Raw genomic sequence first — 24,591 nt, 5'->3', positions numbered from 1 at the left:
TTGCTTTATAGGTGGAACAGCGTGTGGAATTACATTTTGCCAGATGAATGTGAAATGTTAAAGTAGACTTTCACACACTTAGCTCCAACAAAATACCTTTTAAAAGTTGTTCCAATGTACAGAATACCGTTTCCACGACAAAATCTTAAGTGCATATTGTACTGCTGAAAGTAACACGCTTACAATGAGAAAACAAGATATACTGAAAGTCAAACTCGCTGTATCAGGAAAAGAGAGGGAAATTCTGTTCCTTTGCCTATTACTGATAGTAACACTTTTTTTTTCTTTTCTATATTTTAGAGCCTGAACTAGTTCAATTTTCCCAAGTGACAGTTTGCTCTCCCTGATGTAAACCTGCTAAGGATTTTTTCACGTACGCTTTGAAGAAAGTAATTCTTAAATCTATAATTACTGTGCCTGTAGCATAACACTTGCCACCTTTTTATTTATCTTAAGAAGTGAGCAACAATTTTCAAAAGGTGCACTACAGATTATAAGGACAGCTTTGACAAGCCCAGAGGAAAAATGATACTGGTTTAATGCTTTGGGGGTTTTGGAAGACTGTAGAGTACAAACTGTCATGAAGCCAACTTAATATAACTGTTGCCTTTATACTCTAAGGATTCACAAGGGACTTCACTGCTAGCATACAGGAAATAAAGTCTGTTGTGCTAGAACAAGACTTTGTTTCTTACAATTTAGAAAACTACACAAAGTTTCCTTACAGGAAATGTTACATTCATACAAATTCCCATATCTATTTGTAGACAAAAATTGCCATTCACACAGCAGGAAAACTACATGAAAACAGAGACAGCATAGACTTAAGGCCATTATGGGGTACTGGTGAACAGACCTACACAAAGGCAATAAATATAACTACACAAAAATGTACTTAAATGTAGAGATATCTTTATTATTGTCTCCTTTTCCAGTACCAGCCTCATTTCTTAACAGGAATCCTTGAAAATAAATCACTACATCAGTGCATTTCTTCAGTGAGGAGTTTGCAGAGTTTATTTTAGGTAAAGTTTGTCTTCTGTTGTTACACTACTCGACCAAGATATACTGACTTGGGATATTTTTCCTTTAGATCAGGCCACTGAACGATGAAATAATCAGAAAAGTAGTAAAGAATCTTTCCAGACAGGGATAAAGTTTCCACACGGCAGATGCTCTCTACATATACAATGATTGCTCTCTTTATTCCTAGAAGCCGAAGAAGAAGAGCAGATATGCAGACAGGAACACATGTTCCTGGTCCATTGCACAGTATCTAAAAGAGATGAAACATTTTACAAAAGTAAAACATGAGTTTTTTCATATGACAAAGAATTAAAAGTGTGTATATTCATATAACACTGCATTTACAAAAAAATCTATTTCCAAATATATTTAAAAAAATAGAAGAGGCAAGTGAATATGAAAAAAAAAGGGGGGAGGGGGACAGAAATGGGGCAAACAAAAGACATTATTTCAAAGTAGCTGCCCCAAAAGATCATCATTCTTCACATGTCGAGGAGGAGAAGAGCTCTGAGATGGCACAGTTAATTTCTATGAAGGAAGCAGAATTCCTTGACTCATGGATATATAACTAAAATAACTTCCAATCTCAGTCACAGCTTTGTGTTGTATCATTCATGAGATTTGTGCACAGATTAAGGCATAAGGCAAAGAAGTTTAATTAGGATTACTAAACCTGGGATCCAGTTATAAACCTCTTGAACTTTGGCTTAAGTCAGCAAAACACTTAAGAGTTCAGCAAAAGTGTGCTGATGAATTAGGACCTTCATCAGAATCTATTAGCTGATATCCATGACTGGATTTTTTTTTTTTTCTTTTAATAAACACTAGTACACAGAAACAAGCATACAGAAGGAAGGTGTTTTAGTAAATACATGTCATGTCCTTGTAGCAGAGGATCTCAAATTCACTTATAAATGTTAATAGTAAAAGAAAGTGGTCTTTCAATTTTAGACATTGGTAAACTGAAAAACAGATTGCTTAAAAGTAAAAGGTTTAACTTGGGTACCAAAATTGATTTCAGGCAAGGAATTTCTTACTAAATTTAACTAATACCACATAATCAGCACTTTTCTGCATGGCTGGGGGTTACATGGAAATAAAGAGTTCTTCTATAAAGTCATGGCCCCATATCCTATAAAGTCACATTTTTTTGTTCCAAGTTCACCATCTTGTGAAAGATATTATATTGGTGGTGGTGGGGAAATAATCAAGAGTTTCTGTTTCAGAGCTGTAGCAATCATTTTCAGAATGTTTCCCTCCCTGCTTTGTAGCAAGATCCCACTGACAAAGTGGCTAACAGCACCTTGCCTCATTTAAAAGCAGGAGCAGCTTTGGTGCTACTGAGTTCCAAACTCTCTCACCTATACTTTCCTTTGCCTTTAAGACAGTCCCAGAAATCTAGCTTGTGGATGTGATGACTGTAATGCAGTGTTTTCTTATCAGAATCAACAGAATGTAATACTATATGCAAAATTATTCTGATTTTATTGTTGATCTTAATTGAACTATTTATTCATGCAAGACTTGTGGGTATTTTCTAGAAGTCCCTTACAAGCAACATGCTGTATACTGTTTTAATCTTAAAATTTTAGAGTATCAGCAGCCACAAATACTTGTATAAGAAAATTGCAACAGTGTAATTCTTTTAAATTAGCAATTATATAGCTAAGAAGCAAAGAAGCTGAACACATCAACTTTGTGTACAAGATTTTTGAAATCAAGAGTAATATACTATGGTTTCAAACCTCCTGCTGAACCTGATTTCATGTAAATCCATGCTGGGACTTTAAAACCTACTCTACAATCTGCTGAGAATGAAGATCTGGTTTTTATACATTTGGCTTGGCAAGCAAGGCCATAAACCACATAAACCACACACATACTGCATTTTAGATTTCAAAGAAACTTTCCCATATATATGAACTAAACCATGCATTTTTCCCTATTTCTTGACAAGTTTGATTAATTTGCACTGATGTTGATTGTGCTACTGGCACATGGCTACCGATATCTAAATTAAGGCATGTTTAGGTATCTCTATTTGTAACATTTGTTACTGTAGTGTAAACATAGGCATAGGAGAGAACTTGGAGTGTTCTCCTGTGTTTTTGCAGGCAAAACCCACCAGGGTCCGTGCTGCAGAATCTGGTCTGTTTCAGACATGTGCATAACAGTCCAAAAAAGTTATTTGCTGCTTTTTTTTGGGAGTTGAATATTCAGTCTGACTACTGATTTCAGATTCAAAATTCATCTTTAAGCAAATGGATAAAAATGTGCACCACTGCTAAACAGAAACTCTACTTTCCCTTTCCTTTAGTGGAGATACCTGGAGTACAAATATTGTCTTATCTTCATTGCTCCCCAAGTCCTTTTGCTGTTGTGTTACAGTCCTCTCCCCTGTCCTTTCCTCAGTGTCTTCCATTTCGATGTTTCTCTGTACTCTACCCAGCCCTCTGAGGTGTCTCCCACTCATCCTCTCTTCCTTGGTTTTCTTTGTGATCACTGGTATTCATCTCCCTCTGCATGCCTATTCCCAGGTGCCCTTCCACCTGTCTTCCTTTGGGGCTCTTACTGGCTCTGCACTCTTTTAGCCTTCATCTACTATGAAAGCTCAACCCAGTCATCTAAAGCAAGGAGAGAGTTTCACATTGGTCCCTTACTTTCCACAGTCCGACACAAAAACCCACCAATCACAGAAATTATTTAGGTCAGGTGGACATCCTAACATTCTCCTCAGCCCAGAAGTTGAGAATTGCAGAACAGGTTTTATAAAAAGCTGAACTATTACAGTCATGGTCTTTATCAAGCCACCGTGCCATACACTTCATCCTATTTCCCCCTTTATTAAACTTGGCTACCAGCTGCAGTCTTCTTGGTATTTGGTATTCTCGTGTCTAGATGCACACACAAAGGTAAATGCTAGAATGAATTCCAAACTAAGTGTACTCACAAAAGATCATGTAATGAAATAATAGTAAATGGGCCTATTTGTGAACCTGAATGTAGCTCTAAAGGCCACGCTGAGTTGCTGTTATATGCTGCACCTTTGCTGAGGTGCAAAACAGAAAAGCAATACACCAAATTAAAATCATAATAAAATAACTTTACTATATCCAGGTTTTGATATGATGCCCTCAGTTTATACCTTCCAGTGACTGTTTATAACTTGTAAGCTGCTCCTCAGATGCCCTTTGATTCATGGAAAAGTACCTGCATGCATGAAAAAGGATCAGGAAAATTATGCACTAGGCATCTCTAAAAAAACCATGATCTGATCATAACTCAGGTGCTCTGCTCTTTCCCCTTCCACACATACCAGTTCAAACAAGACAAAGCAGATATAGAATACCCATAAAATACTCTGACTATAGATGTTCCCGTTCTAAAATGCTTGGGTTTAGGAACTGTCCCCTGAAAGAGACTCTGGTATAAACCTGCTGAAGCCAACAGACAAAATAGATCCTATCTGAATTTGAGGTCGTGATCTGTAAGTCAGAACTATTAATCAATCTTTCTGATAATTAAAAATTAACCTTCAGTTAACCTTCAGTGCATGTCTAGAGACATGTCATACCTAGAGCTGGTGCAGCTGCTCACCTGTTGGAGTGGCAATTCCCCTCCCAAAATCTGGTCTGACCAGTCCTACTTACTCCCTCTCATACCATCAGCAGGAAGGGAGACCAGCGTTCCTGTTGCTTGGAATCCAACATCATACACTCGTCGAGGGATACAGGGGAAAATTCTGAGAAAACAAGTATGCACATTATAAAGAAGAGGATCTGTTGTGGAATCTATAAGCTCGAAATGCTGCTCTTCAGCTCCTGCCAGTATATGAACTTGTTGATGGTGGAAAAGAACTGAATCATCTACAGCCTTCCTTAAACACATACGAGAAGATGAGCTGTCCTACTAGTGAATTTCAAAACACTGTCCAAAAGTACATTTTGGAGAATGATTGATTTCATCCACCTTGAAAAGACCAAGGCTTTTGTTTTTCCCCTCCAGCAGAATACAAGTATCTCTCAGGGAATCCAGTGGCAATCATTAGTATGCTATGGAGAAGTAGCAGACATCCGTTGGGCAAGAAGGGACCAGGGCCTCTACAAGGTCAACTGGCTATTTAGGGTAAGTGTTTCCCAATATCTATTTACTTTAGCTACAAGGTTGCCTGTAGAATATTTGTGTTGCATGAGATAAGTCTCTGAAGATATCCAGTTCGTTTGGTTCCGTCTTTCTTGGTGACGCAGCAGAAAGGGGGAAAGAAGGGGCCAAAGACAATTTTTGTGTCACCTTTGTGACCTCTCCAGCTGCAGCTGCCCAAGGACTTTCTCGGTCACTAGGCTATCCGATTTTGCTGCCAACAACCCGTAAGGGATCATTCCAGAAGCCAGTGCTGCAAGTCTCTCTACACCATTTACATTCACCTCTAATGCAAAGAAATGTCCAGCTAACTGTTAAATTGGCTCACTGGCTGCCTGGCTTTACAGCTAGGCCTATAAACTAAATCCTACATACTGAAGTCCTCTACCAATTCAATTTAACCAGACTTTTAAACAGTACAATAAACTAATCAATCTATGTATTAATGGAGGTTTAAAAGTAAAGGATCAGAATACAATATTTATACTTAGCAACTCTCTCTCTAAATCTAATTTCATATTAATCACTTTCATATAAAAATGGAATAGTTCTTGCCTTTCTGTTTCAGATATTTTCTACAGCTGTTAAAAGAAAACAAGCTAAGCCAGCAGTCTGGCACACTGGGAACACTGGCACATGGCACCACTGCTGATAAAAGCTGCTTTAGAGCTGGTGAATGCAGCACTGTAGCAGAGTGACATTTACCAGCTAAAACACTGAAAGCATAGCTCACAGCTTCACTGGGATTAAATTGCAGGCCACTGGTTAAAACAAAAATGACTAAAGCAGAAAACTTGCAGTTTTTCTCATAAATATGTAAACATACATTTGCTGTATATCTTTAATGAACAAGTATTTGAGTATTGCTTATGTTCCCGAACTACAACAATCAAAGGGAAAACAACAGAAGTCTCCCTAAACTTAGTAGAAAGTGGAAAACTAATGTGAGATTTGCTTTGCGTAAGAAATTGCCAACACCTGCTGTTCTCCTTAATGACTTACACAGAGATTGGCCTTTGCCAGCTGGACAAGAGCAGAAAAACTGCCCAACTTTCTAGGGCTAGGCAGGTTTGTGGTGTGGGAATGCTGTTTGCTGCTGGAGGGTGATATATACATGTGAACTGAAGACCGTGCTGCTTGCCAGCTATGGGGCTACCTCCTGGAGTATGTTTAGGATGTTACTTAGGCCTCCTTAGTCCTGGTAATGCTCCCTTCCCTGCAGTGCTAAATGGCTGGAGAGAAGAATAAGGGAATAGATGGTGGTGACAGAAAACTACTGAAAGAGGTAAAGGCAAGCAGAGTGATACAGAACTGACCCAAGCTGGGTTAATTACATGATCTTCGTGTATCTATGCAAGTAAACAGACCTACTTTTTAACAATGTAGGAAAAAAATGGTTAGGTATTTTCTGCTTCTTAGGAACAAGTGTGGGCCTAAAAGCAGTAATTTATTAATAATTTCATTTTGTTTGTGTTTTTGCTGTACTGCTAAAACTCAGCTTTTGTTGATAAATATTTCATTTCAATGGCTGTTTAACATTTGGGAACAAAAAGTAACTGTTCAGCCTATTAAGATATCTATGAGGTTTGTCAGAAAAACCAAGGAAATTTGAATAGCTGTTTGTGATATTTTATGGAAGGAAAGGTAAGGGGGATGAAAAAAGAAGAAAGCATGGAAGAGAGGAAGTGGGAAACCAGTTTGAATTACAATTGAAAAGAAGTTGGCACAGAAGAAAAAGGAGCTTTAAAACATGACCATACTGCCATACTCTCATAGAAAGGACTTAAGAAAAAAGCTTGCCTTTCTGCAAAAAAGCTTTGTTTAAAAACAAAAATCCCCAAACAAATCCACTAATTCTTCTATCGAGAAAAAGGAGGAGCACAAACTATTCTTGCTCAGCTCTGATGAACAACTTAGACCATCTACAGATCTGACAAAACTCCTCAGCCAAAGGTATTTTTAGCAGAAAGTTCCTTGATTTGGACCAAGTTTGACAAGTTTCCACCTTGATAGGCAAAGTGAATTCTGTCTTTGGAATGAGTTTTCAAAGGTCAGCAAGGAAGTGCACCAATTAGAGAAAGCAACTAAAGGGACTGTCATCTGTGTGTTATGTATTTTTGTTTTTATTTTCCTGGCATTTCTTAGTCGATGACAGATACCCAAACGTTGTGTTGTGTTGTTGGTAACTGGACTTGCACTGAAAAAAAAAAGTGCCATAGCAAGTTACAATACATGGAAACATTAAAAAAATCAGCTTTAAGAAATTCTAGAAACAATGGCAGACAAAAATAATAAAACTTTCATAAAGGTAGCAGAAGTAACAATAAACACAATTCAATTACATACAAATACAGAAAACTAACAGGGGGCAGAAGACATTGTCTTGACACAAAGAAAGCCTCCTTCATGAAACTACAAATCTGACTGTAGAATAACCTGAGGGATCTTTCAGTAACAAGGGGAATGGAGCAGAGAATGATTCCAGTGACAGGGAAACTGAACAGTCAAATTTAGTGAAAGCTGAGTAGAGCTCCTTGGACACTGAAAGGAAAACTAAAAAAAAACCACAAACCCCCAAAACATAATAACATACTAATTTTTATATCGGGGCTAGTTTTGGACTCCTGTGTTCATCAGGTAGCAGCTAGGGGTTTTGACATTTCAGGAGTTTATTGCCTTTTATGATTTCAGAGTGGAATAACAAATGTTTTTGTGTGGTTTTTTGTTTTTCTTGGGGAGGCTGGTTGTTTCTGTGGCATAAGAAGAGAGAATCTGCAACAAAATCATTTGTATTCTACTATGTAAATTACAGGATCTCATGAGTGCATCAGCCCTTGCTTGTTTTTAGTATTATCTTACTGTTTTGAAAACTTCATACTAATACGCTGTCAGGTGAAGTACCCAGCTGAACATTTATTTTCCTTCACCTAGAGAAGTAGAGTGCTACCTATGAAGGAAGCTGTAATTTGGCTTCTCAGCCTCAGCTGTTCACATTTCCTTCCCTGTGATTCCCAAAGACCCAGTTCTGTTGAACAGCCTGTGGGAAACACAACTGCGAGCATTACAGCTCTGCAGTTGTGGGACCTGCTTTCTTAACATTGGAGATGCTCTAACTATAAAATTAAACTAACAATGGCATCGGTGAACAAATATCAAATTTTAATTGTAACAATATTTACTTTATGAGCTCATGACCAAGATGTAAGCCTGGAGAATCAAGAAACCTGGGTTGTACGCACAGCTCCACTGTGGACTCACCACAGGATTTGGGGCCCAGCACTTACTTCCTCTAACATTAATATTTTCTACTTTAACACCAGGAAAACAATAATTTACTCCTCACAGAGGATGCAGCAGAATTCCTGTATATGCTTCTCAGGGAAGATCTCCAGGTATGGAGAGTATTGCTTTTATTAGCATGTGTTTTGATTCAGTAGCATACTTGGAGAATAAGACAAAATGTATGTACCATTTTCTTTTGAATAGTATTATTTTTTTACTGTGTTCAGATATAGCAGGCCATATCCATTAAGAATCAATTTCTGCTAGTAACTTTGATGGTAACTTAAGCCTGGACTGCAAACAGAGAAAAATTGTTACTTTTTTCATAAATGAGTAACTCTAAAAGCTTTCAAGAGATAGAGCGTTGTCTCTGTGGTGGTACTGAAGTTATAATAGAAGCAAGATCTCTTCTAGAGAATATAAATTTACTTGGTAATCAGAAAAACAAAGGAAATCTGAGAATTTAAGAGAGAAAGGGATTTCTCCTTAGCTCAAATACTTAAACATGTGGGAGGGAGTGTTCTTGTTAAAGCTTTTGCTAGTCTAGCTCTTTAGCACGTCTGAAAATTCAAGTTTTGAACCTCAAGGAAAACGCTTAGGATTGTTAATATTTTTTTTTTAAGGTTTAAAAGAAAAATGCAGGAACCTTTTCCAACTATTCCTTATTGCTATTGGTGGGGAGAAAGAAGAATTTCAGGTTCTGTTTGAACAATATAAAGGTCATTAAACTACCTACTGGCTTACTCTTTTTGAAGAGTGAAGATGTTAGCCAGTTCACTTCCCTCCACAACCTGTACATAAAACCAGCTAAAACTTCACATCCTATCTGCTGTTTGAATGTACCTGTGAAATACAGGCTGGGACAAAAAAACCCTAGATGTGTAGTCTGATGTAAACTGGGTAATTAAGGTAGAATTGAATTATACCTGGGTATGCTTTTATCTTCTACTGTCTAAATCACTTGAATCATAGGGCTGCAAAAAGATATAGTGTTCTATAACAACAGCTTGATTTCAGGCTGGTCTGCTGCTATAGCTTGTAGCATTGCCATGAAAACCTTTCTAGTCCATTTTTGTGCATCTTGTTGGTACAGTTCCTGTTGTTATTATCATACAATACACACAGTAGGTGAGATGCTCCTCACAACAAGCAGAGACACGTATGGTCCTACAGGCAGACTACCTAACCAGGATAACTAGGATCACTGAATGCCAGAATGGGGAAGCGAGAAGTTGAAGACCAAGGACTTAAAGTAGCACACTGTGCAGTTGGGTTTCTAATGTGCAATACTTTTTTTCCTGAGTATTATTTTCATCATAGAATGAAATATATTGGGAAGCATCACCAACTCCCTTGTTTCCCTGGCTCTCATTTTATGAAAGCTTGGAGAGAGGGAGACAAAAATCCTGCCTAGTGGATTTTTCTATGGGAGAAAAGGAGAGCTTCCACAAAACCACTAGGAACTAGACTTAACAACAGTATTTAACTGTAACAGTACTACGCATTGTCTGTCACTTCTGCCTTCTAGGCACTTAGTGGCCTGGCCCAGAGTTACCAGCCCAGTGTCCTCAGGGGCAAGAGACAAGGGAAGAGGCCCAGCTGATGTGATTTGGATCAGCATCCACATGCAAAGTAGTGAGGGAAGCTCCTAGTTTCTGGTCTCAGCAGAGCTCAGGAGTTCAGCTATGCATGTGGCTATTTGATACTGTAAAGACTTCAACAGCTCAGGTCTGTTTCCAGGTATGCCTAGGGGCTTTACTGATAAAAAGAAAGATAATGGGGGTCATTAAAAGCCTCAGAAGTTAGGCAACAGCTTAGTGAGGCAAGTTTGAGAATCTAGATTTGGATGCATAAAAAAACATGCAGGTTTGACTGGTTTTTTTTTTTTTTGATGAAGCTAACCTTAGGCACCCTACTTAACTGCCCCTGTATTTCAGGTGAAAGGTGGCAGGTCTGTCATTTGGGATTAAAAGGTCTTTGGAGTGGTAGTTTCCATCCATACGTACGATGCTTCTGCAGGTATGTGGAAGCAGAATGGGACATGCAAGCTCAGCATAATTCCCAGTCTAGCTGCCAAATGTAAAACGAGAAATATAGAACCAGTCAACTGAAAATAATAATGGTGTGAAAGTGGTACTAATGCTCAAGTCTGTGGAAATGTTAGTGTTGGTAATTAAAACATTAAATTAACACCAAGTCTGTCAGTGGTACCAATCAAAAATCATCATGATCTCTGCCAGTGGTTTGTGTCAAGAAATAGTGGCACCAGTGAGTCTTGTGGGAGATGGGTAGAAGGTTGGTTAAAGAACAAGATTACCAAGGCAGATGCAGGCTGGAGAATAAACTAACTTCCTACCTACATTACCATGGAGTGTGTCTGTGGTTTATTGCTGCTGATAAATTAGTAGGAAGTAAAGGAAATTTGACTTGTGTGGATGAAAAAGTTGGTCATAAAACAATTCAGTAAAAGGCTTTTGCCAAATAAATGAAATGGTAGTTACTGAACTACATCTGTAGCTACAAACACTAGGTAGTAGTTGTCTTTCAGCAAGCTGTTGTTGTTTTAAGTGTCACCTTGGCTGAGTCTGAACCTAAAGTCTCTTGGTCGGAGCACCATGAGAAATACCATCTAACCTTTCAGAGCCTATTTAAAAATAAGGGCTTATCTAATCTTCTGATATCAAAAAGTACTGCTTACTATAGTAGCCTGCATCTACTCAAAAGGAAAGGAGAAATTAAATCCAAAGACTGTTAAATATAACCATACATATTACTAGCAGTGGCCTAAAAAGAGCCTTTAATTGCAAATCTCAATGTCTCTTTCATTAGTCAAGCATTCATTTAACTAGAACTTGAAGGTGGTATTTTAGGTTAGTTAAAACTGATATTTTATATGTATATAAACATCTTTTGAGGCTACTGTCTAATCACTGCAGTCAGTATAGCAAGAATCCACATCAAACACCTGCCTGAAATGTCTTCACAATGCAAAACCTAGAGGTGTTAGCAATCTGTATCTGCATACCAGTGGCCTGGTTCGGTGGTCAGATTTAGTAAGATTGTTTACTTGAAACCATGCTTTGTAACATATGTGCAAGTGTGACCAGAGTGTTCATTAGATTTATAATGATCCTGATAGCTGATGAGTTAACACTGATCAGTCTTTAGCTTAAACTCTACTTAAATCTAAGCTAAGATCTCAGTTCATCTTTACTGCTACTTCTATCCTCCCTCTGATATGCAGTGTCTGTAGGCGTGTCTAACTGGCAGTCATGTAAAGAGCAAAGCTACAACCTAACTAAACTAACTGATTTGAATAGCTTTAGATGTTCATCTGTGCTCAGCAGAGGGCAATTCTACATTGTGGCTGCAGGGTAACTGTACACAGCACACAAGGTAGAGGAGGGGTGAATAAGGTTCATAAGTTAAACACAAATTTCAATGTCTTAACTTTTTTTCCTTTTTAGACTACATGATTTGTGCCACTGAAGGTCTTAATCTGATGTTCTTACTCTTGCTTATTTTGACTGTTTTGATCCTAGAAGAACAATAGTAGATCAGACATACTGTCAATCCGGTCCAAAAGAATTATAAATAGGGGGGAAAGATTCAGTGTACAAAAGAATGCACCAGATAGCCTTAATATTGCATTATACAAAGTGCACTTGTTATGAAGTGAATAGAGAAAAAATGCCACCACCCAGATTTTGTAGCTTTCCACAAAGTTCTAATAAGGACCGTGATATAAGGGACAATAACTTACTATTTGTCACAGTAATTTGTTAAAGTGCTATGAATTTAAGACATTTTGGGCAGGGCACAAAGAATGGAAAATCTTAGCTAAATGAAATAATCATCTCCTTTCATACAGCTTACTGTGTGAACACTTCTGTAACAACTCTAGAAGCTTGCTGCAGTGAATTTAACCAGTCGGGGGACGACGCATGTGTGATGGGATATGCAGTCATAAAAGAACTGGTAGACTGCTAGAAGCATAATCAGGTGTGCTGGTTTCAGGCTTCTAGAAAGAAGTTTAAAAAAGAGAGACTCCTTCAACTGACAGCTACTGGGGAGGGAGACGGCAGAGCTTGTTGTACTTGCTGTGCAAATGTAAACTTCTTACTACAGACTTCCCATGGGAAGGAGGCCCTACTGTGGAAGGACTGCCGCCTTTGCCTGATTTAACCCAGGTTTTTCCAAATAGCAGTGATCTGAAAATATCTTCTTGTTTCAGGCTCTGTAGAGCACTGAGGCAGTAGGAACTGCTGACAAGCGTCCCCAGAAAAGCAGAAAAAGTCTGGTCCTAAGGGTCCATGATGTGCAATCTATAATGAATGGAGATTTATGCAGCATTTCTGCACAATTCTAGGTGAAATTTAATTACATTGAAGGAGAGCAAATCACTGACCCAATTACATAGCCCATCTGTGGCTGAAAACAGGGACTAGGTGCAATCTCTGTACAGCTTTCTGCTGCATGGTGCACACGTATCCTTTCTTTTCAGTTTGAATTTCAGGTATGCCAGAATGACTGGAATAATCACGACCCAGTCAAAAGGCTAGAACACCTGAAGACCTGGTTTCAGGGCTGGCAAATCAGCCCAGAAACAAGGAAAATAGTTCTGTAAGCAGCAAGAGAACTGAAGACTGGTTTTCTCTGAACTTGTACCTACTGACTGACTGACTGAAAGCATATTATAGGAAGGCCATAATGTTAGTTTATTCCTTCTTGGACATCAAATAATCTATGTAAGATTCAGTAATTTTCTCTAGCTTTGGGGGAAAAACTATGTGCAGCTTGTCTAATTTTCTGTGACTAAGAAGGATTTGCATCTTTCCCTAGACAGTAGATCTTCTAACGTCTTATTCTGGTTTTACGTTTCTTCTCAGCCTTTCTCTTAATGAAGGCAATAAAAGCTTCTGTTCTTTGATCAGCTGCCTGTTTTCATGGTAAGAATTTGCAGTCTTTGAGGCTGTGACTACATATTAAGTCTGGCTGCAACTGATGAATGGTTTTAAAAGCTTTTCTGGGGGAAGGAAGGTGTAGGCAGAGTGTGCTGGCACAAACCTTGCTTTCCTGGAATTTTAGGCCTCTGCACAGGAAGCCTATCTAAGGTTGACGTTGTAAAAACTGCCCAGCGTACATGTACCCGCAGATCACTGACACCTATATTTCTATAATTCTTGGCTATAGGAACACAAGCGGATCATCACTTGTGACATCTTAATTTTGTTACTTGGTTTAATATCTCTAAAGGGACTTAACTTTGCAGAGGGCAGATGTTCGTAACTCAGAAATGGGCCTCTTGAAGATGATCTCAAACTAAACAACTAAGATAACTTTTTCATTTCTTAAACTCTCTGGGGGCCCATTTCAAGTGTGGGTCAAGTCCTGCAACACAACAAAGGTCTCCTGGAAGTTACTCAGTTCTTTCTGAACTCACTATCTTGAAGAAGGGTTAGATGGAACTGCTTCCTCATGCAAAGTAAACTAAGAAGCTTTGCCAGAAGATCAGTGTGAGATACAAAGGGGACACAGTGCTCATGTAAATAAGCACATATAAAGTAAGTCCTGTGCAGCTAGGTTTGCTGTTTCCCCTTTATAGCTATTTTGGCTCTGCAGATATGCTAGTTATGCCAACCTAAGCCTATCTGCTCCAAATCTTGCCTTTATACACCTAATGGTTTCAGGCTCCCTTTGCAGTACTTCTCTTGTTCTGTGTTCCCTGAAAACTGCAACATTTCTGCTTTTCTCTAGCTTTTGGGTGTCTGGAAAAGACTTCAGTCATTCCTTCAAACATGCACACATTTCTGACAAGCCTAAAAGCGAGTGTAAGGATTTGGGGATCACTCATACGTACAAATGACTTAAAGCAATTCAAAGTTGTCTTTCGCTCCTGCAGTTAAATAAAAACAGTTGCCTAGACTGAAAATGTACAGTACCCATAAGCCCTACTGTTTAAAAATATGAAGCTCTCAGCATGATGTAATACTGTGCTCGTTTCTAAACTCGGGTGTTGATTTTCCTGCCAAAAGTTATAGATGAGTCCTGTAAACGCCAGCATTTGTCCCACCCTTTCTAGTTCTTTAAACTACTAAGCATTACATTTTGCCAAGAGTAGGGGGAGTTGCAATTCACCACAAACATTTTCTCCTAAAGGCAATTAAATATTACCAGTTGTTTCACATACCACACAGTCTTTTCACTGGCAATGTAAAGCATTTTAATCCCTGAATCAATCTCCTTTGATAAGTGTTTTAAAATCTTTACAGCTCTCTGACTTACTACATTTCACAGAATTCTTAAACTAAGATATGCATACAAGTAGTAGTATGCAAGCAGCTTTCAAGTGATATAAGATTTGGCATAATGCTTCTGCCAGTGGCAGTACCAGCTGCTATTGTGGTTGATGATGGTACCTGGCAAAAAAATACTTGGGAACTCCCTCCCCTCCAGCCCTTCTCTAATCATGGATAAGGACTCTTTGGACAGCATTTTGAGTCAGTGGTTCCCTTTAACACTACAAAAGGCTTAAAGGCCTTGCTAAGATGTATCCTTAATTTTACAAGGACAAGTGTTTTTCAGAATCATTTGCCTTTTGACAGCTTATCACAGTTTATCAACTCCAACACCATTTCTAATAATTCTATATGTAAATTCCACTGTTACTTTAAATTCCTCTTGTAAACAGTGAAACCATGGAATTAGATTAGTAACTTCCTGCTCTTCTCCTATGATATGTCCTGTTGACACTTTTGGTAATACATTAAGCTACACAGTGACATTTTCCAGTCAATTTCTTTTGCAATAATAAGTTTAAAAAACTATATACATTAACTGAAACCAGTTTTGTAGCAAAGTGATTCCTAAGTATTTGTTACTCACATTTGCTCTAAGATGTATGCTTCATGTAAACATCCCTCTACTATTTCCCCACCCAAATTAAAATCACTGTAAAAAGAATAGTATGCCATCTCCTCCTCCCTCCCATTTTATCTCCAGTTTTCAGAATAGGCTTGAAAAACAAGAACTGCAAAAAGCAACTTCTGTTGTTCTGCACACTAAACTGTTCTGAAAATTCCAGCAAGCAAGTAGCTTTTGATCTGATAGGAACTGACCAGTGCTATTGAAGCCAATGAGGTCAAATTACTCACAGCAGCTTCTCTAAACATTCAAAATACCACAAATATAGGTGAGCCTCTTCAGAATTAGCCATACATACAGTTCACAGTGAAAGCTAAAAAAAACCTGCTTACAAACATGCTTTGTGGGTATATATATATGCAGTTACTAAATTATGAAAAAATCTTGTAAATGCACAAATTTTTACAGGTTTCATTAAAATATTCAAAACCCTATAAAATATTAATTTGAAATTCTGCTAAAATAATGCTTTTTTAAAAAAAACCTCATGTTTGGATAACTGACTCCTTAAGATGGCAACAACTCTAGCAAAAAGGCAGTTTTTTAACCAAAATTTCTCTTAAAGAATTGTAGGACTTAAACCTGGGAGTCCAGTGCACTATCTTTTGAGTCTTGCAACAGCACAAAACTTTATTGATCGGATATCTCTATTTTAGTTCTATAATCTGACAACCCTGAATGCTTCTGACTTGATTAAGTGTATGGAATATTTTTAAATAACTGTTGTAGTTAGCATGAGACTGTAGTTTTGTGAACAGCTTGAAAAAGTTACTGTAAGTGATGAGGAGCTGCCGCTTCAGCAGTGATGATTTTTGTCATTAGATGAGATAATTAATGTCAGTCAGCCAAAGACTAAATCAATATGCATGTAGCTGAAAAGTCCATGTAAGCAAAAGAACTGAATCTGTATATAGTTCTGCTGGTCTGAACCTGCCTGTTCCAGACTGGTCATACCATTTCAGGAGCAAGACCAGCCAACAGGATAACCAGCCTTTCAGGCACAGTTTGTGCTGTTGCAATCCTGAAGAGATATTATCAGAAATCTGCAACCTTGTTTGTGCTAGCTCTAGCAGCATTAACAAGGGAGTGACACTCTCTCTGCTGTTACCTGCAGACTTTGAGAAGGGAAACTGGTATTTGTTCCTCTAATTCACCAGTAGTGCAACCCCGTTCTCTCTTTCTTGGTGTATTGCTGCTATATGTCTTTCAGCTTCAATTTTACATTCAGAAACACTTTTCCTGTGAACTGTAAATCTAAGCATACATATGAGATACAGTCTGCAATGTCTTGATATTCCAAATGCTTCTATGATGCAGGTTAGCAAATTATCAATAAATTAAAATTTACTTTACCTACCAAATCTGGTTTCAGTCTGTAGGTCAAAGGAAGGGAGTAAAGTAGGGAGTACAGGGTTGTTACCACAGAGGAGGTCCAAGATTGTCTAACCTCACGGCTTCTGGGAATGCGATCAAGGGTGAACTGGAAGAGAGCACGATAAGCTGAATTGTTATTTTTCTAAGAATGTTGTTGCTCCTTCTATAGAGTTATTAGATCTGTCTGTGCCAACTTTTTTTTTTTGTTTAATCTAGTTTGGAAATGTTTGAGTGTGAAACCTTTTCTTAAACGCCTTATTCAGTGTCGTGCTTAGTACTCCTGGCAATAAAGCAAAGCGAAATACTAGAACTATATATCTATTTTTTAATCTCTTCTCACGTTACTTTAAAACATTCCTGACTTAAACAATTCAGCTAGAGCAGTTTCACCCGCAGTATGTTAACGTAGTGCCCCACCTCGTGGTCAGCGAGACACAAGTCTAGGTCTGATTAGATACAACCCAAACACGGTGTCTCTCTTCTGTCTCTTGCCTGTTTAAATTCTTCATGGATTTACAGTGCAGAAAGTGTAACAACTTTTCTCAGTTAATGTCCGGTATGCATACTATTAAAGATGTAACAGCAAATAGCGCTATCCTTTAAATGAGTACTCAATGAATATTCAAAAGATATGCAAGATACATATTCAAAATGTAAAATATTTGCATAAATAGGAAAAAAACATCTTATCATTAAAATTTAAGAAATAATTTTCTTTGTTTTTTCCCTAGGAAAAAGTAGAGATTATTCACTATGTGTAAAAGGCATCAAATTAATAAAGCACTGATGTTTTCCTTTTGTCTTGGAATGCTGTTAAGCAGTTAACAGTAGTTAGGCTTCCTGCACTCTTCACAGATGGCTTTTACCTTGATGCAGGGGAACTACATCTAAGAGCTATTGCTACATCAGAAGGCAGTCCTGATGCCAATGAAATTTTTGACTGTTTAAATGAAAGACAAATATAATGGCTGCAGTGCACTGTTCATTGACACTGACATGTTGTTTAGATCTGGACAATGGTCAAAATCTTGCTTCATATGGGACACCAGATCACCACCACTCTGGAAGAACTCATACTGGGACTGAGAGACTCCAAATATCATTATAAATACTGAAAATTGCCCAGTTACTTCAAATACACCATCACTAATCGTCATAGCTTCCTTGCCTAGGAAAGATGATGTTGCCAATAGCTGTACAGTAAATACAAACTACAAATCAGTCTCGAATAGCAATAACTGGGGCTGTTTTAATATATAAGGTAGAAAGAATTAAAAAAAACCCCAACACTTATAAATGCAGAATATTAAGTTAATTTTCTTGACTGAAATTATCCTGTTTCATTGTGATAAGGTTCTTTAATTGCTGTAATACTGGAAGGCATTAACAGATGTTACAAACTGGTTGTTTTATGTTTATCTGCAGGTGTTGAAACTCTGATTGCATTAGTCTGACAACAGAATATGGAAAAATAAACATGCCCCCTGGTCCCCATGCAACAGGATTCTGGTTATCACTGCCTCTCTGTTTCTTAAAGCTTTGGAAGAGTTCAGGTAATAAAAAGAAATGCTGCAAGTGGAGTTTAGACCCTTGCATAGTATTCAGTCCTGCAAGAAATATGTGTATGATAAGGTAGTTTTAGGCAGATTAGGTTTCAGTGGAACTATTTAGGTGTTCTCTTCACTGTAAGAATGGTGTTAAACAGTATTTTCCAAAAAACTGTATGTGATTTTCTTCACCACAAAAAAACCCCCAATTTCAGCAAAATTTGGCAGGGACTGCAAACAGTATCGAAGTAGAAATCTACTTGTAGAATTCAAGTAAAGATCAAACTGATTTTATCTATACTCTTCAAAAAACATGCTTGAAACTTTGCACATCAGTGTCTATGTCATATGTTAGGATTTCAGCCCACATATCAATCAACTCTTTAATATTACTCTAAGAAACAAAAGTGGATTTTTTTGTGGTTGTATGTTTAAAAGCCACTGCCAGATGCTTCTGCAATCCCAGCCTCCCATCTGATGGAGTACTGTTAGTATTCCAGACAAAGCTACCTCCTGCATCTTTTGCTGGAAAGCTGCATAGTATATCTAATACTAGAAACAGGCAAATTGCTCCCCTATCTTCTATGGTGTCATATTGTTGCATTTATTTTTCCTCACATCTTTAGTGGACTCAGAAACCTTTTTGTTGTTGGAAGACAAATGTTCCAAATTGGCAAGTCTAAAACGGTTGACTGCATACTGCAATTTCAAAACCAGTGACGTAGTCCTTTACCTGTCTAATATTGTTGTTTTGCAAGCATGCAAGGAACAGTTGGTAGAAAGCTGCCACAGCTGTGAATTATTATAATATGCTCAACTGAATATACTGCAATGCTTGCAAAGAAACTGGGTTTATGTAGCTCTTTTTCATGCTGAGGAACAAGATTTCTTAGCATGATATCTCTCATAAAACATAAAATGGAAAAGAACATGTGGTCAGATGAGCATTATGTAAAGGTTAGTTAATCCGGTTGCTCATCTTGGACATGACAAATCGGGGTATAAGATCCAGTGAAGAATGCATGTTCTTCAGTCAACAAATGTAAGTTGTCTTTCTGCTGCTAGAGTAGGTTGGCAGGAGCTGAAGCAGGTTCTCTATGCTGAGCCTAGAAGGTTCCCTGAGTAACAGCTCTAGGGGCATCCATGTAGAATAGTTGTGGTTACAGGCTGGGGGCAACAGAGAACAAAGAGGCAAGTGATAGCAGGACCAGAGACTTTTTATAGGAGGCATTTCAGATTCTTTTTTTCAGGAGACTTATTGGGTAGAGGTGCAGCATTTTGCTTTTTGTAAGCAAGATGCTCATTCACACTTCCTTTCCTTCTCCCTGAATATTGTAGCTTTTAGAACTGGACTAGACCACAGATCAAAAAGAGAAATTGGTTATATTTGGTTTTTTTTACATCAGAATTTGTTAAACGTGTACACTGATTTTCTCTTAAGTCATTATTGTAATCTGTCTTCTGTCCAGTCCTTAGTTCTGGAAAAAATTTACTTCCTTGACAAGATGAGGAAGGGAATGACCATGGGTTGAAGTATTCAGACTTCTCCCTTTCATTTATTCACAGCTGCAAGAAGCTACTAACACATGATTTTTAAACGCTTGATGATCTCCAGCATCCCCAGTGCCAAAAATATACTATTTGAAAGCATACTCTGAAAGTTAGCAAATATATGTTATAGGCATGTGACCTTTACTTCCCAAAATTTATCTTCCATTTTCACTCTAAATATTTTTGCTCAGTGGAAAAAGAATGGCCAAAGGAAAGTGAGCATCTGTTATCCAGACAGCAAACTCACATGCAGCCAAAAATGTTTCTCTGGCTTTCAGTGTTGAAGGAAAATATAACTACATGATCTGTTAGCAGTTAGAGGGGGTATGAAAGGGAAGCTGCTTAGCAAAACTAAGTGAACTAGTAGAAAACTGCATAATCTTTTAATACTCAAAATATGTATTTTTAAGAAATTTAATAATTTAGGATTGGACACTTTCCAGGTAAGTGACTATGACTGTGTGAATGACTAATTACCAAACAAGATTCCTCTGAACAGGAAATATCTCTAGTCACTTTACTAAACTTTCATCCTTGGTGCACAATGAGAGAAGAGACTGCCACACTCAATTTTAAACCAAGTCATCCCCACTTGATGCAGCAGCTTGTGGTAGGCAAGGAACCTTCATCTTCCAAGGTGAAAGTGGGGTAAACAGACTTAAAAATGTCATTCCTAGGTGAGCCTGTTGCCCATCTTAGCAGCAGTTGCTTTACGTTAAAAGTGTTTATTCTGAAAATCATTGGTACCAAGTCCTACAATCTTTTGTCCCAGTAGCGCTACTGAAGACAACGGAAATATCAGAAGTGCACCATATGAAATCAATACCACATAATTAATTTACTGTGCGTTGTACTGCTTGCTCTAAAGGGCTACGATTTTTGTAGTCAGAACATTCATTTCCATTGTACTTATTCCAATTTCTAAACAAAAGTATAATCTTTCTACTAATTTCACTGGACATCAGATCACATTTTAAGTCAACAGAGAGTCATACTGCTCTCTGTTAATCATACAGCAAACTAGCTCAAAACAAGCAAACATTTGATAAAAAGATAGACAAGATAGTTTCATGATTTTTAGGAGTTCAGCATTTGCTCAGGTCATGAACCAGAAAACTGTCGGACATTAAGAGGTATTCCATACTTTTTAAACATGTATAACTAGTGCTCAACTTTAAAATGCAACCAAAACACAGTCTAGAAACACACAAAAATAATACCAATTCAATTAAGGTTTTCTTGGATAAAAAGTTTTTAGATATAATTTCTTTCAAAAAAATACTTTATGCTGCTGAGAGAAATGCCAAACTAAAAATGAAAGAAAAAAACCCCACCATGTTTCTGCCCCAGTATTTTTATAGCTACAAATAACACTTTTATAGCTAGCTGGTTTACAAAATTAAAAGAAATTTATTTTCAGCATGCTTTTCTTGAGCAAGAGACAGCCACCTTTGTGCAGTCACTTTCATTACAATTATGTTCCCTCATTGCTTTGAATGGATTAACATGTTAACAGGAGGTAAAGACCATTTTAAGAGAAAGTAGGGACGGTGGTAGTGAAAACTGGTAGCAAGAATGGCATATGCTATTTTTAGCTATATTTACTTTGTATTTTCAATGTCTCTCTAGTACAGCATTAATCAACAGCATTTATTTAGTTCACTTTTAGAGATGTAAAAATCAGTATGTACAGAATGGCACCTTTAGCTGAACTTCCGTGCAAGTGATTAGTAATACCTACCAAATCAAAAGCACCTGCTGACCTTAAAAACATCCTTTTAAAGAACAACTTCCAAATTGCCTTGAATTAGAATGTAATGTTAAGATCATTTTATCTTACAAGAGCATATTTAATAAGTTACCTGGGAATTGGAGAATGTTTCAGCCCTTTTTTGCTCAAAAGAACGTATTTTAGCTTCACTCATCTTATCCGAGTCTGCAAAAATATAATGTCTAGGAGAGTATGACTCTGACAAACAGCTAAGTAACCTCAGGATTTCTGTTGTGTGCCCACCTGTAAAAACAAAATAAACTGCAGTTAGTACACGAAAAATTTTGTAACTTTCAATTTCTTCAGTTGAATCAGACACTTTTCCTTTTAAAACTTATCAGTACTACTATTATCAGTGACACTCTTCTGAGAGTAGAGGATTCAATTAAAGGACGGTTGAGACTGTTTAAGTAACATGAAGACAATTCAGCTCCCACTGAAGCTATATTGATGGAAGTTTTTCAGTTAAATGGGATTGAACCAGTATCACATAGAAGTACGACATTTGTGTTTAATGTCCTGTACACGATGCAAAAACAACTGGGCAGAGTTACACTGTAGTTCATACTCAAAAGCCATGCCATGGTGCAATAGTCAAAATGAAGCTGGACGGGATGCAGCTCAGAGCTGTGCCATGGTAGCATACCTCCCACCTACCCTACCCGGTGTTTAGTCCTACAACCTGCAGGAGCAAGGGCTGCACCATCCCAGCTCATAATACTGAAATCAAGCAGGCAGCAATTTCACTCTGCAGCTACGTCAGTGTAAAAGCTGAGTGCTGATAGAAGAAACAGCCCAGCTCCAGCCAAGTGCTTTAACCACTGCCCTTGAATGGGTGTTGACAACCTTGTAACTGCAAGGTCGCTTTGTTCAGGTAGCTAAATTGGCACTAAACTGTAGAGAAGGGGAGGGTGTACTTACTGTGTTTTTTTGGGAGCAGGGTTAATTATTTTTCTTGCCAGTTGAGTTTTCTGAACCAGAACTACAGGAATACTTGTAACAGTGGAAGAGGGCAGAGGGAGGATTGTGTGTGTAGGTAACATAGAACCGGCTCAACTTTTATCTGTTGGGTTGGATCGGCTTAAGAACAAACTGCATCCATAAGTATGTGCATAAGCATTTACTGGATGTGTTACTTTTCACTCTGCTGGAAGATACAAACCAAAACAGTAAACTAAATGTATTCCTACTACCTCCTGCTGCCCAGTGTCGCTAGCCTCTCAAGAGACCTTTGCTATATAAGTCAAGCTGCCAAACAATGGACAAGCAGCAAGAGCTATGCTGCTGCATTAGACATGAGAGTTTGCCACCTTTCCATAGAATTGCATGCAGTACTTTTCAAATATGTTTGGAGGGATTTTCTTGTGAGCAGTGGTTTGTTGAAGCTTTCACAAATTTTAATGCAATCATCTGAGTATTCACAGAACAGCAGGAGACTTGTACTTCAAAAAAGTCTCAAAGAATAGGCTTGAACTTTATATGAATCTTAACTGACTTATGAATTGTTTCACCTGGTAAGCTTATGTATAGTGAATGCATTTTTTTTATATGTACGAGCCAGATTCCAAAGGACCAAAGGAAAACAAGCACGTTTCCAGCCCTGGTGGAAGTAATCATGACCTGAAAAATTATAAAACTGCCAGTCGTACTCAAGATTGCAGAAAGATCCCGGGATTATTACTCAGCTAGTCGTAGGCAAAAACCACAGGGATACTGAGGTGATAAAATCAAAGCTTGCCTGCATTTGTCAGCTGCAAATTTTCAAGGTAGTCTAATTTTTGAGGGCAAATTAATTGCCCTGCAACTTTGGGGAGGTAACAAGGAGTAGCAGGTGTGTGCATGTGTGCCCTTAGTGTGGGGTGACACGCTTGGACAACAGTACTGCCTCTGACAAACCCACACGAGACTCTTGTAAGTAAACCACAGAAACACGGTTTGGGTAAGATTATTACAAAATGTCAGAGATGTAAGGGGTGTACCGATGTTTGGAAAGCCTTGCCCTGAATCGCCATCGATAATTTTCTGTCAGAAGACCAAGCAGCTGCACAGGTCTGTCCTGCACCAGTTTTAGTCAATATATGACTGGTGAAACGCATGTGCTGCCTGAAGGAAAGGTTCAGAGGCCAAACTGTCAGACATAAATACGGACGAAAATGCCCCCAATAAAGATGAAGCATAACAGTTACTCAAATCAAGAGCTAAAAGCCCAAAACCTAAAAACCCGGCTGGGGTCCGGGAAGAGCCGCGGCGGGCACCCCGGCAGCAGCTCCAGACACAGGGCCTCCGGCGGGCGGGCCTCCCCGCAGCGCGGCACTCCCGCGACTACAACTCCCGGCATGCACCAGGACACGCCGGCGAACAGCTCGTCGGCCCTCGCTCCGCGCTGCATGCCGGGAGCCGTAGTTCCTGGAGCCCGCCGCGGGCGCTCTGCGGCGCGACCCGCTCCCGCCGGCGGCAACTCCTACTCACCGGAGCCGGCCACCACCAGGAGCCTGAGGGGAGGTGTCCGCCGGCCGCGGCGCCTCCTCGCCAGGAGCGCCAAGGGGACGAGCAGTAAGGGAAGGAGGAGGGCGACCGGCAGCAGGGACTGCATGGCGCGGCCGAAGCCGTCCGGCCACCCCGCGCAGAAGCGGGCGGTAGCACCTCCCAGCGTACGGCAGCCGGCGTGGCTCAAACTCCCCCGCGCCTCTAGCCGCTGCTCCAGCGCCGCTGCGGTGGCGCCGGGAGGACCGCCCGCCGTGTAGCGGGCCGGCCCAGATCCCCGGTACGAGCGCGAGCGGCGGGCGCTGAGGAGCCGGCGGCGGTTGGGTTGGGCCGGGCCGGGCCGCGCCGGGCTGGGCCGCGCCGCTGCCGCCTGTTCTCGGCGCGGGCCGGCGTCTGGGCGGGGCCGCGCGGCTGCCCCCGGGTGCGTGACGCGTGTTGGCGGCAATAAAGTGCGAGGCGCTTCCTAAGGGTGAAAAGGCCGCGTCTGCAGTT

The 24,591-nt window shown here is 39.2% G+C and overlaps 1 protein-coding gene across 4 annotated transcripts; it reads right to left on the bottom strand.

Moving 5' to 3' along the window:
* Positions 1-890: 890 nt before the first annotated feature.
* Positions 891-24,230, bottom strand: ALG14 (ALG14 UDP-N-acetylglucosaminyltransferase subunit). Of its 4 annotated transcripts, XM_075038949.1 has the most exons (6): positions 24,085-24,230; positions 21,707-21,858; positions 16,726-16,852; positions 4,689-4,768; positions 4,172-4,236; positions 1,146-1,276 (listed from the first exon to the last, which is right to left on the bottom strand). In XM_075038949.1, exons 1-5 carry the CDS (start codon positions 24,206-24,208, stop codon positions 4,207-4,209), a joined length of 513 nt encoding a protein of 170 aa, XP_074895050.1. In that variant the 5' UTR covers positions 24,209-24,230; the 3' UTR covers positions 1,146-1,276; positions 4,172-4,206. The 4 variants fall into 4 exon arrangements, with proteins under 4 accessions (XP_074895047.1, XP_074895049.1, XP_074895048.1 ...); XM_075038946.1 differs by lacking the exon at positions 4,172-4,236 and having other exon boundaries at positions 891-1,276; XM_075038948.1 differs by lacking the exons at positions 4,172-4,236; positions 4,689-4,768 and having other exon boundaries at positions 891-1,276.
* Positions 24,231-24,591: the final 361 nt, after the last annotated feature.

The sequence above is a fragment of the Buteo buteo genome, chromosome 10 (genome assembly GCF_964188355.1).
Source record: "Buteo buteo chromosome 10, bButBut1.hap1.1, whole genome shotgun sequence".
Taxonomy (NCBI): domain Eukaryota; kingdom Metazoa; phylum Chordata; class Aves; order Accipitriformes; family Accipitridae; genus Buteo; species Buteo buteo.
The sequence above is the reverse complement of the archived record's forward strand: the minus strand, read 5'-3'. Positions and strand labels throughout refer to the sequence as shown.